The 19,427-nt window shown below is 36.6% G+C and overlaps 1 protein-coding gene and 1 pseudogene across 1 annotated transcript in view; both read right to left on the bottom strand.

The window, feature by feature from the left end:
* Window positions 1–3,285: 3,285 nt before the first annotated feature.
* On the bottom strand, window positions 3,286–4,235 carry LOC132494721 (heterogeneous nuclear ribonucleoprotein D-like; annotated as a pseudogene).
* A 5,296-nt stretch (window positions 4,236–9,531) lies between these two features.
* C2CD6 (C2 calcium dependent domain containing 6) overlaps window positions 9,532–19,427 on the bottom strand; it is a 149,131-nt gene continuing 139,235 nt past the window's right edge. The window contains 5 exon segments of the mRNA XM_060105939.1: window positions 9,532–9,804; window positions 12,462–13,140; window positions 13,142–14,031; window positions 14,033–16,027; window positions 17,115–17,189. Coding sequence (XP_059961922.1) covers window positions 9,532–9,804; window positions 12,462–13,140; window positions 13,142–14,031; window positions 14,033–16,027; window positions 17,115–17,189 — 3,912 coding nt within the window.

Genomic DNA, 19,427 nt, shown 5'->3' with positions numbered 1-19,427 from the left:
TCCATTATAGGTTATAAGATACTGAATAGGGGTTGAATAGGGGCTTCCCTGGTGGCGCAGCGGTTGAGAGTCTGCCTGCCGATGCAGGGGACACGGGTTCGTGCCCCGGTCTGGGAAGATCCCACATCCCACATGCCACAGAGCAGCTGGGCCCGTGAGCCATGGCCGCTGAGCCTGCGCGTCCAGAGCCTGTGCTCCACAACGGGAGAGGCCACAACAGTGAGAGGCCCACATACCGCAAAAAAAGAAAAAAGATACTGAATATAGTTCCCTGTGCTATACAGTAGGTCCTTGTTGTTTATTTTATATACAGTAGTGTGTATCTGTTAATCCCAACTCCTAATTTATCCCACTTCCACCTTTGATAACCGTAAGTTTGTTTTCTGTGTGAGTTTCTGTTTTGTAAATAAGTTCATTTGTGTCATATTTTAGATTCCACATATACATGACATCATATGATATTTGTCTTTCTCTTTCTGACTTACTTCACTTAGTATGATAATCCACACACACACACACAGTAGAAAGTATTCCACTCAGCCATAACAAAGAATGAAATAATGCCATTTGCAGCAACATGGATTTTATATATATATATATCTCACATCTTCTTTATCCATTCATGTCAGTGGACACTTAGGTTGCTTCCATGCCTTGGCTATTGTAAATAGTGCATTGGGGTGCATGTATCTTTTCAAATTAGAGTTTTCTCCAGGTATATGCCCAGGAGTGGAATTGCTGGATCATATGGTACCTCTATTTTTAGTTTTTTAAGGAACCTCCATCCTATTCTCCATGGTGGCTGTACCAATTTACGTTCCCACCAACAATGTAGCAGGGTTCATTTTTCTCCACACCCTCTCCAGCATTTGTTATCTGTAGACTTTTTAATTATGGCCATTCTGACTGGTGTGAGGTGATACCTCATTGTAGTTTTGATTTGCATTTCTCTAATAATTAGAAATATGGAGAATCTTTTCATGTGCCTCTGCCATCTGAATGTCTTCTTTGGAGAAATGTCTATTTAGCTCATCTGCCAATTTTTTGATTGGGCTATTTGCTTTTTTGATATTGAGCTGTATGAGCTCTTTGTATATTTGGATGTTAAGCCCTTGTCGGTCACATCGTTTGCAAATATTTTCTCCCATTCTGTAGGTTGTCTTTTCATTTTGTTTATGGTTTCCTTTGAAGTGCAAAAACATATGTTTGACTAGGTCCCATTTGTTTGTTTATACTTTTATTTCTTTTGCCTTGGGAAACTGACCTAAGAAAACATTGCTATGATTTATGTCAGTAAATGTTTTGCCTTTGTTCTCTTCTAGGAGTTTTATGGTGTCATGTCTTATATTTAAGTCTTTAAGCCATTTTGAGTTTATTTTTGTGTATGGTATGAGGGAGTGTACTAATTTCATTTATTTATGTGCAGCTGTCCAGCTTTCCCAACACCATTGCCTCTTTTGTCAAAGATTAATTGACCGTAGGTGTGTGGGTTTATTTCTGGGCTCTCTATTCTGTTCCATTGATCCATATGTCTGTTTTTGTGCCAATACCATGCTGTTTTGATTACTGTAGTTTTGTAGTGCTGAAGTCTGGGAGAGTTATGCCTCCAGCTTTGTTCCTTTGTTCCTTTTCCTCAGGACTGCATTGGCAATTCTGGGTCTTTTATGGTTCCATATAAATTTTAGGATTATTTGTTCTAGTTCTGTGAAAAATGTCATGGGTAATTTGATAGGGTTCACATTAAATCTGTAGATTGCTTTGGGTAGTATGGCCATTTTAACAGTATTCTTCCAATCCAAGCACATGGGATATCTTTCCATTTCTTTGAATCATCTTCAATTTCCTTTATTAGTGTTTTATAGTGCTCAGTGTTTAAGTCTTTCACCTTGGTCAGGTTTACTCCTAAGTATTTTACGCTTTTTGATGCAATTTTATTATTATTATTTTTTATTTTTTTATTTTTTTTCCCGTACGCGGGCCTCTCACTGTTGTGGCCTCTCCCGTTGCGGAGCACAGGCTCCGGACGCGCAGGCTCAGCGGCCATGGCTCACGGGCCCAGCCGCTCCGCGGCATATGGGATCCTCCCAGACCGGGGCACGAACCCGTATCCCCTGCATCGGCAGGCGGACTCTCAACCACTGCGCCACCAGGGAGGCCCTGATGCAATTTTAAAAGGGATTTTTTTTTTAGCTTTCCCTTTCTGATAGTTCATTGTTAGTGTAATGAAATGCAACAGATTTCTGTATGTTAATCTTATATCCTGCTACCTTGCTGAATTCGTTTATCAGTTTTAGTAGTTTTTGTGTGGAGTCTTTAGGGTTTTCTATGTGTAGTATCATGTCATCTGCATATAATGACAATTTTGCCTCTTCCCTTCCAATTTGGATATGTTTTATTTCTTTTTCTTATCTGATTGCTGTGGCTAGGACTTCCAATACTATGTTGAATAGAAGTGATGAGAGTTAGCATCCTTGTCTTGCTCCAGATTTTAGTGGGAAGACTTTCAACTTTTCACTGTTGAGTGTTATGTTGGCTGTAGGTTTGTCATAAATAGCTTTTATTATGTTGAGATATGTTCGCTCTCTACCCACTTTGGTAAGATTTTTTTTCTGTCATGAATGGATGTTGAATTTTGTCAAATGCTTTTTCTGTATGTATTGAGATGATCATGTGGTTTTGTCATTTCTTTATCACATTGATTGATTTGCATATGTTGAACCATCCTTGTGACCCTGGGATGAATCCAACTTGGTCGTGGTGTATGATCTTTTGTATGTGTTGTTGGATTCAGTGTGGTAGTATTTTGTTGAGAAATTTTGCATCTATATTCATTAAAGATATTGGCTTGTAATTTTCTTTTTGGTAGTGTTTCTATCTGGTTTTGGTATTAGGGTGATGGTGGCTTCATAGAATGAGTTCGGGAGTGTTCCCTCCTCTTCAATCTTTTGGAAGAATTTGAGAAGGATTAGTATAAGTTCTTCTTTGTATGTTTGGTAGAATTCCCCAGTGAAGCCATCCAGTCCTGGACTTTTGTTTGCAGGGAGTTTTTAAAATTACAGATTCTGTTTCACTTCTAGTGATCAGCCTGCTCAAATTATCTATTTTTTTAACACATAAGGAAGCATTTATTTGAGGTTTAACATGAAATCATACAAATAAAATTTGTATAAACACAAATCCACATTGAGTCATAACACAGCAGAAGACAAAGTTAAAACGATTTGGCGGCTATATACAGTTGGACACAGTTGTGTCTTGTACACTAGAAAGTCTTTTATAGAATAATCATCTTAGATCAACAGAAGACCAATCTTCACTGTCATCCTGCAAGCAATCTCCTCCTGTTTTCTTCAATGTCCCCTTGTAGTATGGCTGGCAATTGTTTTGGTGACTGCCACCCTCTTGAGATGCTTTGCCATAAGTGCTTTTTTGGTCACTGTAGTCTGCATCTCCTTGTCCGTATCCGTAGTTCCTAGTTATACCCAGAATAATCATAGCAGCCATAGCCACTATAGTTTTGATCACCACCATAGGTGCTATTGTAATTTCCATATCCTTGATAATAATTACTACTTGGTTCCAGTTTTGGCCCTGACCTCAGTCACGACTCCAGCACCACCTCACCCACCAGCTACAGCACATCTTCCTCCTTTTTGTTGTTGCTTGTATGTGCAACTTTGATTTCACACTTCCCAGGACCAATTTGATGATAACTGCTTACTAACAATTTCTTAACTGGCTCTTTGTCTGTATATGTAATAAAACAAAATCCTCTTATTTCCTTTTGTATCCATGGGAAGTTCAATATTTTCAATCTCTCCAAAGCCTCCAAAATATTCTTTAATTTGTTCTTCAGAAGTATCTGGGCTCAGTCCATCCACAAAAAAACTTTGAAGGGTTCCTTCCCTTTTAAAGCTTTGACCTTTTTAGCGTCTAGCAATTTGCCATCCAGTTTGTGTTCTTTAACTTCCAAAACTTTATCAACACTAGCAGCATCTTTGAAAAGCACAAATCCAGATCCTCCTGATCTTTCAGTGACTGGATCTGTTTTAATTGTGTAGTCTACAGCTTCCCCAAATTGAGACAAATATTCAGTCAGATCTTTCTTAACTTGTATCCCAGCTCAAGCCTCCAATAAACATTTTACCATCATCCTGCTGATTCTTGCTCACGTTAATCTTGGATCCCTCTGCATTACTGTACTGATTTATATTCTCCATGGTGGCAGAATTGTTGGCTGGTGGGTGTTGTCACGCAGTCTGAGTCGTGGCCGCAACAGTGGTGGAACATTGTATGGAGCTGGATTTAAAATGGCAGCGGACCCTAATTAAACTTAAAAGCTTTTACACAGCAAAGAAAATCATAAAACGAAGAGAAAACCTACAGAATGGTTGCAAATGATGCAACTGGTTTTCTTTTATATTATACTTGAGTTCTTTTTGGTTTTTGTGAATCTTTTGTATGTTTTTGATTTGTGGTTACACTGGTTTTCAAGTATGTTAACTCATTACTGTGTCTACTTGCTTTAGCCTGGTGGTCCTATAAGCTCAAACACATTCTAAAAGATCTACATTTTCTTATTCCCCTATTTTATGATTTTGATGTCCTATTTTACATTTTCATGTTTATCCTTTTGCTATTCATTGTAATTATAATTGCTTTCACAAAAATGTTTGATTTTTTTTTTAATCTATGTACTGGCTTATTCAAGTGGTGTACAATCATTTTACATAACTTGCTTTTCCCTATTTTGATTTTCCCTTTCCTAGGTTCTTGCTTCTTTTCTATTTAGAGAAAACGTTTCAATATTTCTTTTAGGGTAGACTTAGTATTGCTGTATTCTTTTAGTTTTTGCTTGCCTGAGAAATTCTTTAATTTTTTCTTCTATTCTAAAGGATAATCTTGCTGGGTAGAGTATCCTAGGTTGTGGGTTTTTCCATTTCAGGACTTTGAATGTATTTTGCTATTCCCTTCTGGCCTGCAAAGTTTCTGTAGAGAAATCAGCAAATAGCATTATGGGGGTTCTTCTGTAACTCTTTGTTTTTCTCTTGCCGCCTTTAGAATCCTATCTTTAACTTTTGCCATTTTAATTATGGTATGTCTTGGTATAGGTCTGTTTGGGTTCATCTTGTTTGGGACCCTCTGTGCTTCCTTTACCTGGACATATGCTTCATTAGGTTTGGGAAATTTTCAGCCATAATTTCTTCAAGTACATTTTAGATGCCCCTTTCTCTTCTCCTCCTGGGATCCCTATTATGCACAGCTTGGCATCCTTTATATCAGCCCATAGGTCTCATATGTCTTTCTTTTTCTTTTCTTTTTTTTCATTTTGTCTTTCTGCGTGCTGTTATGATTGGGTGATTTCCATTATTCTATCTTCCAGATAACTTATTCATTCCTCTGCATTATTTAGTTTGGTATTTTATTGCCTTTAGTTTGGTTTTCATCCCAACAATTGAGTTGTCTAATTTTGATTGGCTCCTCTTTATAGTTTCTATTTCCTTGTTACAGTGATCTGCATTTCTATTGACAGCCTTTCTTAATTCCTTCAGCATTTTTATTACCTCCTTTTTGAACGTGGAGTCTGGCAGGCTGGAGAGGTCTGTTTCATTGTTTGTTCTTTCAGGGGATTTCTCTTCTTTTAATTGGGAGTGTTTCCTCTGCTTTTTCACTTGTATTTCTTTGACTCTGAATTTAGGGGAAACAGTTATCTACTGTGGTCTCAAAGGGCTGTTTTTATGTGGGAGCATCCCTGTGTAGCTTCCATGAGTCCATTATTTTTGGTGTGAGGGCTGTTTTTTGGTATGGATGCCTGCCATGTCTTTCCCCAGAGTTAGCTGGCCATCATCCCCTTGATATGGGTATGATTGGTGTTGTGATGACCAGAGCTTGCACTGGATGTTGGGCAGGGCCTCCTCTTTGCTCTGTGGTTGTCACAGCCCTATGGAGAGCAGGGTCTGCTTGCCAGTTGTTGGAGTAGAAGCCCCCAGATCCAGTTCTAAGCTGCACTGTGAGGTAGGTGGGACTGGAGCATTCCCTCTGGGAAAGGAGCTGCTCCATATTCCTCTCCAGGGGCTGTCCACTGGGATGGGCACTCTGAGCCATCACCTGTTACCTAGTGCATGTGCTCACAAAATACACTGTTGTTGGCCCTGCCCTCGGCCCTGCCTCCACTGTGGGAATGCTGGTAATCAGCTCAGATTTCAGCCCTGCTTCTGCTTATGTGCACCCACAAAACCTGCTGCTCCTGGCACCAGACCCACCTCAGCTGGGGAATGCTGGTAATCAGCTTGGATGTCCCTCAGGCGCTGCACTCACAAAGCCACTGGTGTAAATCCACTGAAGTTGCATACCCGGACCCGTTGTAGGAATGGCAGTAATCTGCTCAGATTTCAGCCTCAGCAGGTGCATGTCTTGGGCTGGGAAGTGCAGTGAGGTGGCAAAGACTGTCCTGGTCTCTCTCTCTCCTGCCTGCTGCAAACTGGCTGCTACACTCTCTTCTGAGCCTCTGAAACTCCCTATCTGTCCCCTCTGACCTCCCAGCTGGTGAAAGGGGTTCCCAGGGTGAGGGAACTTTTTCCCTTTCACAGCTCCCTCCGAGGGGTGCAGGTCCCATTCCAATTACTTTCCCCTCCTCCCTTTTGTCCTACCCAGTTTACATGGTGATCTTTCGTGCAGCTTTGGTTGTATGAGATCTTCTGCCAGCGTTCAGTAAGTATTCCATGAGAATTGTTCCACATATAGATTATTTTTATATATTTGTGGAGGAGGTGAGCTCCATGTCCTTCTATTCTGCCATCTTGATCTCCATCCCCCCAATGGATTTTTAAAATAAGGAATTGGCTCACATGATTACAGAGGCTGACAAATCCCAGATCTGCAAGGTGAGTAGGCAAGCTGGAGACCCAGGAGAAGTAGTGGTGTAGTTCCAAATCGAAGGTTGGCAGGCTGAAGATTTAGGATGAGCTGATGTTTCAGTTCGACTCCAAAAGCAGGATAAAGCTGATATCCCAGTGTGAAGGCAGTCAGGCAGGAGGGATTCTCTCTCAGTTAGGGGAGGATCAGCCTTTTTATTCTGTTCAGGCCTTCAACTGATGAGGCCCACCCACATCAAGGAGGGCAATCTGATTTTTCAGTCTACAGACTTAGATGTTAATTTCATCCAAAAATCCTTTCACAGAAAGACCCAGAATACTGTTTGATCATGTAACTGGGCACACTGTGGCCCAGTCAAATTGACATAAAAAATTAACCATCCCAGTAGATATTGACAGCCTCACCCTGAGAGTGAATGCCTTAAATTTTGCACTATAGACATGCTATATCAATTTTTTTTTATCACTGTTGTAACAAATTACCACAAGGTGGTAATGACTTCAAACACCACAAGTTTATTATCTTACAGCTCTGGAGGTCAGAACTGTAAAATGATTTGGCAGGGCTACATTCCTTCTGCAGGCTCTAGAGGAGAATTTTCTGCCTTTTCCAGTTTCTAGAAGCTACCTGCCTTCTTTTGCTTCACGGGTCAACATTACTTCAGCTTCTGTTTCAGTGACTGCACCTCTGAATTGACCCTTCTGCTTCTGTCATATAAAATCCTTTTGATTATGTTGGGCCCACCCAGGTAATCCAGGGTAGTCTCTCCAGATCATTAATTTAATCATAGCTGCAAAATCTCTTTTGCCATGTAAGGTAACATAGTCACAGGTTCCTGGGATTGGGATGTTTGTATGTTGGTGGGGGAGGGGTTATTATTCTGCCTACGGTACATGGCTAATCTCATCTTGGTATCTACTTTCTGAAGGATCCAAAGTAGCACAGCCACCTTGGCCAAAATGACCTCCCATGAGTTTCTATAGTACTTTCCCCAACAACACTTACACAACTCTACTGTAACTACTTCTGTGTTTATGTCCCTGTAGGCTGTGGACTCCTTGAGAATACTGTCTTATTCACGAGAATGTAGTGTTTAGCAAAATGTTTGGTATATTAATTTTATTTCCATGGTAGGAAATTTTTGACTATGTCACAGTATTGCTGTTAAAAGTTTAATGAGGCAAAGTGACTTGAGATTTCCATCTAGTAAATATTTCCTCCTTTGCTGCAAGCTAGATCTATGGTTTTCCCCATAAGTACTGTTGGCTAGTTGCCTGTTAGCTCTCAAAGCCATTTCTCCACTTTTCCTCTGCTCTGCTTCACTGGGAACTACATTTCCCATGACTCCTCACTCTCTGGTTTCCAGGGAGGCAATAGCAGCAGATTAGAGAGCAGGATGAGAGAGAAGAAACATAGTTATTTCTCACCCCCTGCCCCACTCCCGTTTCTTGTGGTGTCTCTGTCAGTGGCTGTATCTTCTTTGTATTCTGGCTTTAGGACACTGGTCACGCCACTTCTTCCTGATGTCCTATTTGAGGGGTGCTATCACTTTCTGCTCTTGCCAATCTCTGGATTGCCACATCATCCCTTTTAGTTTCTTAGCCTTGGTTTCATCACCTATGAAACCAATTCCCTGTGTTCCTTCTACTTGAAAGATCCAGAGGTAATTGTGCTTTCCCAGTCACACTCTGATTGATATATGTACTGGCAACTTTGAGAATTACTAGAAATTCTTGGTCTCCCCCCCAAAATTACTACCTTGATTATGGCATTAAATGAATGATCAGAAATTATGTTTTCCATCAGCCAATTCTATTTAAACTCCATAAACTTTATAATTTATGGTAGAAAAATGGAAACGGACAAAAATACTATAAATTGAAATTCTTACTCAAGAGTGAACCAAAGTTCAGCAAGATTCAAATATTGTATTTGATAAGAATAGAACCAATTCTCAAAAGTCTCTTAATTTAAATCCTATGCTGATTTAGCTAATTTTAATGCAGTTTGTTTTATACAGTTTCTTCCTGAGTTTCATGTTATTAAAGAGGCTGTCTCATAGTTTTTCGAGTAAGCCAGAAAGTCACTCCAGTGTATTAGAAGCCTCAGGAATTAGTAGTATGAAACTTGTTTTTTATTATTTTTATAGTGTAAAAAGTTGTAATATCAGATGATATTGAAATTAATAGATGTTCTATAGGCCCAGGGAATTGCGTACTGTTGAATCTAGAGCTGAAGAGTTAAAGTATGTTCATAACAAAAGGCTGAACATACATAACTGCAAATAGATACCCTGACACTGGTGGTCAGGGATACTTGAGGGCATAGCAAAGATTTGGAAAATCAGAGAATAGTGAAAAAGGGGAAAAGTTGGGAAATAAAACTTCACTAATGACTATGTATCTTTGAGGTGGTTCTCTAAGATTCATAAACAAAACACATTTACATCAAAAGTGTTTTTTTCATTTTAATTAAAACAAAACGGTTCTAACAAGATGAAATTTGGTTACTGACTTCTATCACACAAAAGGACAGATCTCCAAACCATTTTGTTAATTGGAGAAATGACATTCTGACTATTGGCCTCACACATCATTCTGAACTGTTTAACATCTGGATAATATCACAAATGAGCGAACGTTTTTCAATATACTCTTATTTTTTTTTTGGCCGCATTTTATGGATTTCATAATCTGGGATTGAATCATTTATATGAACTAAGCCTGCTGAAACCATTCGAGGACTTGTAAATTTTCCAGTGTAGCTTTCTCGTTTGTTAACCTCTGGAGCAGTATACGGTCTTGCAGAGCGTTTTAACTGATCATGGCTATCATTTGGGCTCTTTCCTAAAAGCCTTGCTCTTGATTTTGCTTTTTCAAGATGCTTAAATGAAGTTACATGTAAATCCTCAACTCTATCCGAACAATCCTAAATATTAAAATAAAAGATCAGGTTGGTGAGTTAGGTTTCTTAAAAGTACATTTTAGACTTACAAGGACTAAAGTTTGTAATATCAACAAAGAATAAGAGCAGTCAAATGTTTTATAGGCAGTCCCCAAATTCAAACCCTACATTCAATGCCTGCCATCAGATACTTTAAAAACCATACTTAAAAAAATCTTATTTCTTCAAAGGATCTGTTATTTCAAAAGGTATGCAAGATATGAAGCTGAAAACCAGAAATCTTAGGGGACCTGTCCTCAGGGGTCAGACTCTTAGGCAAAGACAGCCCTCCTATAATTCTCCTCTTCTAAAATATCTCTTCCCCAACCCCAAACATAAATTATAAGCTCTTATACTTTTTAAATCATCCAAACATTCATTCTTTAAAAGTTAATAAACACCTTAATATTTATATACACACACAGAGGTCAGCATCTAAGAATATGGTTATGTTTATACTAAAATATTAAAAATTTTTGTGTACATTCTGAGACTAAACAAGTAAAACATTTAGGAAAATAACTGGAAGGAAATACACCAAAATAATTTTTTTAAATGATGGTTGTTTTAGGGTGCTGGGATTATGGGCTTAGTTTTCCCTTTCTCTTTGTTTTCAAATTTGTATAATATGACTATATTTTATTTTTAAAATATAATCTACAAGTACTGATAAGAGGGTATGGAGTTATTAGTCATTTCTCAAATTAGTGTAAACTAGTTTCCTCTGCAGTTTGAGCAGTTTGTCCCTTAATGCTTTGCAGAGATGGCCACACCAAGGGAATGGGCCTGCTTTGATTTGGTGAGAAGGTGGGAGTAGATTAATAGCATTAGAATTGGCAGGTAGGAGGAATTTAGGCAGGACTAAGAAGAATTAGGGCAGCAAGAGAGAGATTTACCAAGAAGGAGGTATGAAGAGTCCATATTTTTGCCTGGGTTTGCAAGTAAACATTCTTCCTTTTCCATCTTATGTATATGGAAGCAATTAGGTAAGGGAATTATTAAGCAATTATTAAGGGAATTTCTGCTACATTGGTGAGTAACATATAATTTTTACTTGACAGTTGATATAACATTACTAGAGTGACAGCAGAAGGGCACGGAGACCCACACCACTGGTTATTTTTCTGGAAGCTCCTACAACTCAATTTCCCTGTCTTCTACTTTGATTGCTTTGGGAGATTTCCTGGATTTTAGAGAATCAAATGAGTGAGTCTTTCTGATGATCTGAAAAATGCCCTCTTACCTCTCAAATTCTCTGTTGTCAATTTTACTAGAGAGAAAAATTTAGGTACTGTTGGTTTGACAGAGGGAAATAAATATAACTATCTCCCTTATCCATTCTTAGGATAAAGGTTCTGAGATCCTATATGATCTCATACCATATAACATAAACACAATCTCTTGTTTGGAAAAGTGATAATAAAGATTCCACTTATCTGAGGGAACTTCAGAAAGTCTTTGCTTTTCAAAAACTATGAACCCATCTTTTACTTCCTTTTCCTTGTCTGTGTACACACACACACACACACACACACACACACACACACACACACACTCATTATTAAATTATTGAATTTAGAAAAGAGAAATCCAAAGTTGAGAGTATGTTGATAATATTTACCCTGCTACACGTTTGCTTTACTATTTACTAGAGGTAATCATTTGCTTTGCTGTGGAAAACAAATTCAAAGCAACTATTCTGAAATTAGATCTATTTTCTCATTCAAAGATAGTTATGCACATCAAATTATCAATATAATTTCATTTTAGAATTTGTGAGTTTTCCCAACTGTGGGTCATGCCTATTTATATATGCTAATAGAGAAGAGCAGTGTTCCAGAAAATTAAAATAAGCCCCTTCCATTCCTAGAGATTTTAATTTTGCTTTTGAATGGTTTATATAACGTCTAGTAGCAGGTTTACCTTCCTAATTGTTTTATGTTAATATTAAAAATAGATTTGAATTTCCATGTTTCTCAGCAGATGGCAGAGGGGTGGTGATGAGAGAGAAAAGAGTAGAGGCTAAATTAAAATTTTACAATTCATAATTCAAGAGATTGTAAATTTTGCATATCTCTAAGGCTTAGCAGAATAACTGGCACATAATATGAACTTAGTTTGTTTATTGAAACAAAGATAATTCAGCGATCTGCAAAAAGACTATATATTTCTACTTATATCTGCATGAAAAGACAATCCCAGCCTTTCTGTAGTATACAGCCACTGCCAATGGTTGTACAGGTTGTGCCTGCACAACAGCCCCCCTCGCTGAGGGGTCAGTCAGGGCTGAAATAGCCAGTCTTCCGTAGACAGAGCTGTGTACCGTGTCCAGGCTGTGTCAGCCAGTAGAGCCAGCCTGGAGGAAAGAATGCTTTTTTTCTAATTCGTGATCTAGAGGGGGGTCCCCTTTATCTATTTTACATAAAGGCACTAAGTGTGTTAACATTCCCTTGATTTTCTGATTGCCTTTTGAATGAGGTGAGGTGATATTTGAATGTCAGAAGAATTTTTAAAATTTGGAGGTCTGTTTATCTTGGGGCAGTTAAGGTTACATACATACTTGCATGCAGACACATATGCTCTAGATTATCTACAGAACTTTGCCAAATACAGAAATAAAAGACTTAGAAAAACATTATTACGTGTATAGTTCTTGCAGTCCAATGAAGCAATGTCCTTGGAACAGATTTTCTTAGAAGAATTCCTGTGGTGGGCAGTGTGGTTGGTAATATATTAACTATCTTGTTAAATGACTTTTTTTGTTTGCTGACATGGTCTCTTTCTTTTTGAACCCTGGGCTTTAGATTTTCTCTCTTTAGTACTTCCGGGAAGAGGGATGGTTTTGAGCTTTTCTCAGCTATCAAAACTTTATATTTAAGCAATTGTGATTCAGGGACCTTGGCACATTTTTTGTTGCAAAGTTTGTTTGGTTTTATATAAAGAGTTTGTATTTCTTCTTTGTAATGTGCAAATGTTACTAAATGTTGTTTTCTATAATTGTTATTATTTCCTTTCCATCTCTGACGATACTTGTCTTCTAATTTTGATTTCTCTCCAGCCTCTGCATTGAGGCGAGTTAGAGTATTACTTTGCCTGGAAGGAAAAGTGAGTTTGTTTACGTATTCCTCATCTTCATTTGGCATCTTGCAATTAGGAATTCTTGGATACGGTGACAGTACTGCTTCAGGTTTTTCCTGTACTATCAATTTATAGGTGTTATTGTGCTCCTTTTTGTCAAGGGACTTCATTTTCAGTGTCTTTTCAAAGCAAGCATTTGATTGAGTTATTTTTGATTTACCACTCCAACTGTGTGGGTCTTGTATCTGTTTTAAAATCACAGTTCTCTGCTTGAGGAAACTGCATGAAACCATGTTCTTTCCTTTGTTTCTTAGGCATTGTATCTGTAAGTCTTTCTGATGACTTATTTACTGGAATTGCCTGGGTATTTTTGTTGGAACAAAGTTGTACTTTAATTAAACTCAGTATCTTCGCTTCCTTAGGATAGTATCTTTTCTGTTCCTGAATTATTGATGGACTTTCTTTAACATTCTCTAAGGAAAAATGTTCCTTTTCTTCCTTTTTGGTCAACTCTGTTTCTACAAGTCTACCTTCAGAAACCTTTTGTAAAGTGGTTTTCTGAGCAATTTTTGAATACTTATTTTGCTTTTCTGAATGGTCCTCCACAAACTGATTTTCATCTCTTAAAGACAAATCTGGCTTTATACATTTTAATTGTGTGGAAGTAGAATTAACCAAATTTATATGCCGGCTTATCCCCTCTAATTGCCTTTCTGTGATTAGTCCTGATTTGGACAGTTTTTCTATAAAAAGGCTCTGGAGGTGTTTGCTTAAATCAGCTTTTAGATCTAAGAGTTCATTTCCTGATAAAGCTATAAGATACTTTTGTAGAGATTTACTTAAGGGATATTTCATGTTTATTTCAAGCCTACTACCAAAACTCCCTCTTGAAATATCTTGTCCTAACTCATGAAAAGATATTGAGGCACTTTTAGCTCTTAGAGAAGATATATTTGAGTGTATAGGCTCAGATTCTGCGTCTTTAAATAAACTGTTGTCTGAAAGGTTTTTTAGGAAATAGTTTTGGAGAATTTCGTTTAAAAAAGATCTTAGCTTTATTTCCAAATGTTTATCTATGAAATGATGATTAAAATTATTTACAAAAGACATGATTTCTTTTACAGTTTCTGAATTATTTCTCCAGAAAAATATTTTGCCCTTTTGGTTCTACTTTCTCATTCATCAAATACAGATTTTGATAGATTTTTGGTAAGTCCTCTTTGGTGATATATCCTGATTCTGAAAGCCTTTCTACAAGGTAATGCTGGATATGTTTACTTAATTCAGATTTTAAATGTTTTATTTCTGACTCTGAGAGTTCTTCTAGAAATACACGCAGCTTTGGATTCAAAATAGGTTTTCTGTCCAATTTGTCTGCTTTATCAAAATTCTCTTCGATATCTTCAAGGTCTTCTGTCTGCCTTGGAAAAGGATGTTCAATTAGTCTTTCTAATTCTTTTTTTAGTTGTCTGCTTTTAGACTGACTATATTTGAAAAAAACATTAAATATGTTTTCCAAAAAGGATTTTAACATTATTACATCAGAGTTATTAAGTTTACCCATTAGTGCATTACTTAAATTTTCTAAAGTAGAACTTAGATCATTTTCTTCTCTATCAAGCCTCTGACCATTACTTGGCAAATCTGTTTTTTTATCTGGTGTCGACTGATATTTTGAATCTTGTGGGGATCTATTTTGGCCTTTGTTTATGAATTCAACTCCATTAAAAGAAGTGGTTTCTTCGTGAATGATGGGTGTATTCTGCTCTGAAAGAGGTTCTGTTTTGCTTCTTATTTCTGAATAATACTCTGTGGAATCCTCTGGCTTTTCTTCAGCAAAAGCTGTCTCTGTATACTGCAAAAAACTCTTCTGGTATTCTTTATCTAATTCTATCACTTTGATTATCCCCGATTCTAAAAGAGTATCTACAGGAAATGCTTGTATTATCTGGCTTATAACAGATTTGGCCGGCGGAAATTCTATTTCATCATTGTTTTCTTCATAGTGAACTAGAACATTGGAAGGCGAACTCTCCCAAGCTGTGGGTAATTGACTCTGCGAGTTTATCTGTGTCTCACTCGATTCTTTCATTCCTCTCCCCAACTCTGAGAAGATCGGTGCAGTGAATATTTGCTTTATAACATAATCATATGCAAGGCTATTCAAATCTGGTTTGGAGCTAGATACTTCACTTTTTAAATGTTTCTTTTTGAAACTACTCTTTTTTTTAATTGGAAAATCTATCTCACCAGGCTCTAAGTGTTTTTCAGAGACAGGTTCCTTTTCTACCTCTGGAGAATTTCCTGGTCCACCTTCTGAAAGTGAATCTGCGGGAATATCTTTAATTATTTGATTTAAAAGAGACTTTGAATTTAAAATGTCTCCTTCTGAAAGCCAGCTATTTAAATCTTGAATTTTTTCAAATACTTTGCCTTCCAAACTACTTGGTCGTTCATCATGAAGAGCCAGAAGTGGAGAACTATGACTTTTCTTTCTTGCTTCGGTGTCCATAGAAACTTCAGGTGTAGAAAATAATCTATCTGAAAGGTCTTGCAGATTTTTACTTGAAATTAACTTGAGCACCATTGATTGTTTTAAATTTTCTATGTGGGAAGTAAGACTTAATGATTTTGAGAGGCAACATTTATTTACATTTACTTTTCCTGTCCTTGATGATTCTCCCTCAAAGTTTGGTAAAGATACATTTGGTAGCCTTTCCTGTAACTTATTCTTAGTGTCTAAAGTCTTTATTGTGGCGATACTAGGATGATGGGCTAAATTATTCTTAGTGTCTAAAGTTTTTATTGTGATGGTACTCGGATCATGGACTAACTTATTCTTAGGGTCTGAAGTCTTTAGTGCGGTGATACCAGGATCACTGGCTAACTTATTCTTAGTGTCTAAACCCTTTATTGCGATGATATCACGATTATGGGGCCAGGGTTTATCAGCAGGGCTTGCAGTTTTTGAATGTGTTGGGTAAGGAGGATCTTGGTCTTCATACTCTATAACCTCAGCACTTAAAATATTTCTACATTTGAACATATCTTGGTCTTTCCTTTTTCTGACTGACATTTTGTTGTTTATATTCCTTAGAAAAGGATCAAAACCGTTCTTGATGTTGAATTTCTGGAACTGTAATATTTAAAAAAAAAAAGGTAAGAAATTCTGACGCATTTGTTTTAAATTTATAATAAAATTTTTAGTTAATTCTCTTTGAGCAATCTGCCAATTTATTCATCTTCCTACCTTCTACAAAGAGAAAACCAACTTTAATTATTTTAAAATAGTTGAAATTGGAATAATAATGAGAATTTTAATGCAAAATTTTCAAATTCCTAATTCTGATACTATGTTGTGTTCAAGAGCTTTTTGCTACCTGGAATATTTTTAAACGCTTAAAAGGCACTCATCAATAGTTTGTTTGTTTAAGAACTCAATTTCCAGTGTTAGCCCCATTTGCTTAGACAAAGGCTAACATCAAGATCTAAGTCCTATCCATATAAATATTTTAGTACAATGTGGGTAATTTTTTTTTGAATGCAAAGCAAGTAGTAGATATTCCATTAAAAGTATCATAAATATTCTCTAAAGAGTGACTTGGGAACACAGATCATCTGCCTTTAAATCTGAGAGTTTTAACAATGATGATGAGTTCCACCTAGTCCTTAGCATGTTACAGTAGAAACTTGCTTTTTGATAAATATTATATATGTCTCAGAAATGGTAGAGAACAGTACAAAAAATTCTCAGTTACAGTGAAATGTCAGTGTAATAGACATAGGCAGTTTTGTAAGCTCTGGGATCAGGCTATTCTATTATTGAAATAGCCTAGATAACGAAGTCTCTTATTCAAACTCTTTGTTCATACAACTTCTCTATTATCCAATTAAAAAAAGCAAAACGTGAAATAATCAGCCTAGTATTTGTTTTAGTTCATATGGTTTTCAAATGCTAATTGATATCCAGGTGACAGCATAAGAATCCCTGTTTTTTTGTTTTGTTTTGTTTTTTGAGAAATACAGATTCCCAGGCTCCATTTCCAAACTGAGATTCATTAGGTCAGAGGTGGGACCTGGGAATATGTATTTTTGTAGAGATGGGTGAGTGTTTCTACTGGGTAGTCTGGTTTTGGAACCACTGAATTACATAAAGTATTAGAGAAACCTAGTATTTAAGTATAACTGATATTGGGATAAGAAAACTCAGTACTCACCTGATATTTTGGCTTGAATTCTATATATTCTGGTTTGAAAGATGGTGAAACGTATTCTTTTGGTGAAAAAGCCACCTTATAAAAAGAGAAGTTTTAATTTTAGACTGCTTGTAATGAAAGGATATTTCCCAAAATAATTTTATTCATTCAATAGTTATTAAAGATATTAAACATTTAAAAAACTAAATAAGTATTTTTCTCAAAACTCCCATAATTTGCCTATAATCAAAAGAAATTTATATCAGAAATATATATAATCTTAGCTTCCCTGACACCATAATATTCACCCTATTGAATGTGTAAAATCAAAATAATGCTCAGCAACTTTAAGCAGAAACAAAATTGGAAAAGAAAACAGAACTGTTAGAACAAATGTAATCTAATTTTAAAAGGTTGTGAAATGCTTTAGATAATAAATAGCATCTGATATTACACTGAGATAGCATTTTCAATGACTCTCAAGCTGTAATTGTTAAATGGGTACTTACTGCCTAAGGAAACACTTCGTACTAAATCAAGGTGTACAGGAACAATTATAGAATCATAGAACCACTGACTTTTTAGAGATGGATGACACTTTAGAGATAATAAAGTCCTACTCTTTGTTTGACACAAAAATCTGCAGTTGAAATTATTGCCCTAAATTACCAGATGATTAGTAGCCTAAATCCTAGGCATCCTAAATTTTCATCTGATGCTCCTACTACCACACAATCAAGACTGCAGTGAAAGACAATGGCGCTTTGAAAACATCATAATGTTTAGAGAAAACTTGATACCATCTCTTTGCAGAACACTTAGTACTATAAACCACTTTCCTACACATTGTCTCTTTAGTTTGTAGGGTTCATTATATATCAAGTTAATTAAAATAATTCAATGAATGCCGCTTTCATAAGAAATACTTTTGGTTTAAGTGTTCATTAATATTAAGCAGTTAATAACATGACTTTATTCTTAAATCTTTAGCAGCTTCCTACATTTTGTTATTCATTGCAAGAAATAATTTCTGCAAGTATCTCAGTATTCCCCACTATAGTTTCTCTCCAGGAAAATGTGTCTAACTCTGAATTCTAGAAATATATCTCATACTTTTCCACACCTGTTCCTCTGTTCATTTTGTTTTTCTTTGCCTGAATTTTCCAAAATCTCCCTTAAAAAGTTTAAATTCTAACATTTGAAAGTTTATTGCCTTAAATGAATTTAGTAGAAAATTAAAAATAAATGAAATATGTATGACAAGGAAGTGGAAGAAAAAGTAGAAGAAAAAATATGATCTCATTGTTGTAAAACACACAAAACAAATAAATAAAAACTCCCCCCTAATATAAGCATGGAAAAATATATGAAAAGATACAAAATGTTAACATTGTTTTCTCAAGGGAGTAACTCTGGAGGAGAGGGAAGAGGACGCAATTAACTTTTACTCTGTTTAACTCTATGTTATTGATTAGATGAACATACAATACTTTTGTTAGTTAAAAAATCCAGGATAGTTATATGAGAGGGAAATGATCAGGATGCTAGAAAAGGACAAAAAAAAAGAAGCCAATACAGGAGCTTCAAGATGGTAGACTGAACATGTGCGTTTACTTTCTCCTACCTCCCAAAGTTACAGTAAATTAACAGAAAATAATATTTCCAAAAGAAAAATCTGATGACAAATTGAAAGTATAATGGAGTAATCATGGTTCAGGCATACAAAAACAGAGTCAGGTGGCCATTGAGGATCTTGTCTCAGATAAGATCTGGTCTCATTCAGTGGTCTCTGCACCACTGAAAACCTGAACTTTCTCTGAACTGTACCAGACCCGAGGACACCACCAGCAGTATTCAGAACAATACCTGCCAGCTGCGAACTTATGGTCTTAAGGTCTCCCCTTGTAATTATGCAACCATTTCAGACCCCAACCAATCCTTACTTAACAAGCACCCTTACTTCTTGGCTGCTCCGATCATAATTCTTGATAAACAACTCATGTAACTAAACGTAACCTTGCAGTTTTTGCCTTTATAAGTCTCCCCCATTTTGTAGTCCAGTGGAACACAATTAAAGTGCTTGAATATGTGTCTCCCAGGCTGCAGTCCTAACAAGCCTCAAATAAACACCTTTTATTTCAATCAGGTCTCCATTTCTGAAATGTTGGTTAACAAATTCCATTGGAATACTGGAAATCAGTAAGGTAACACACCAAGATCCAGAAAGTTGAGAAAGTTTGGAAAATAGGAAAGCAGATGGATTGACTTAATGGAAAACCCCCATCAAGAAAACCAGAGCTTTGGGACTTCCCTGGTGGCACAGTGGTTATGAAT

The sequence above is a fragment of the Mesoplodon densirostris genome, chromosome 8 (assembly GCF_025265405.1).
Source record: "Mesoplodon densirostris isolate mMesDen1 chromosome 8, mMesDen1 primary haplotype, whole genome shotgun sequence".
NCBI lineage: Eukaryota > Metazoa > Chordata > Mammalia > Artiodactyla > Ziphiidae > Mesoplodon > Mesoplodon densirostris.
This window is presented reverse-complemented; position numbering and strand designations above follow the sequence as displayed.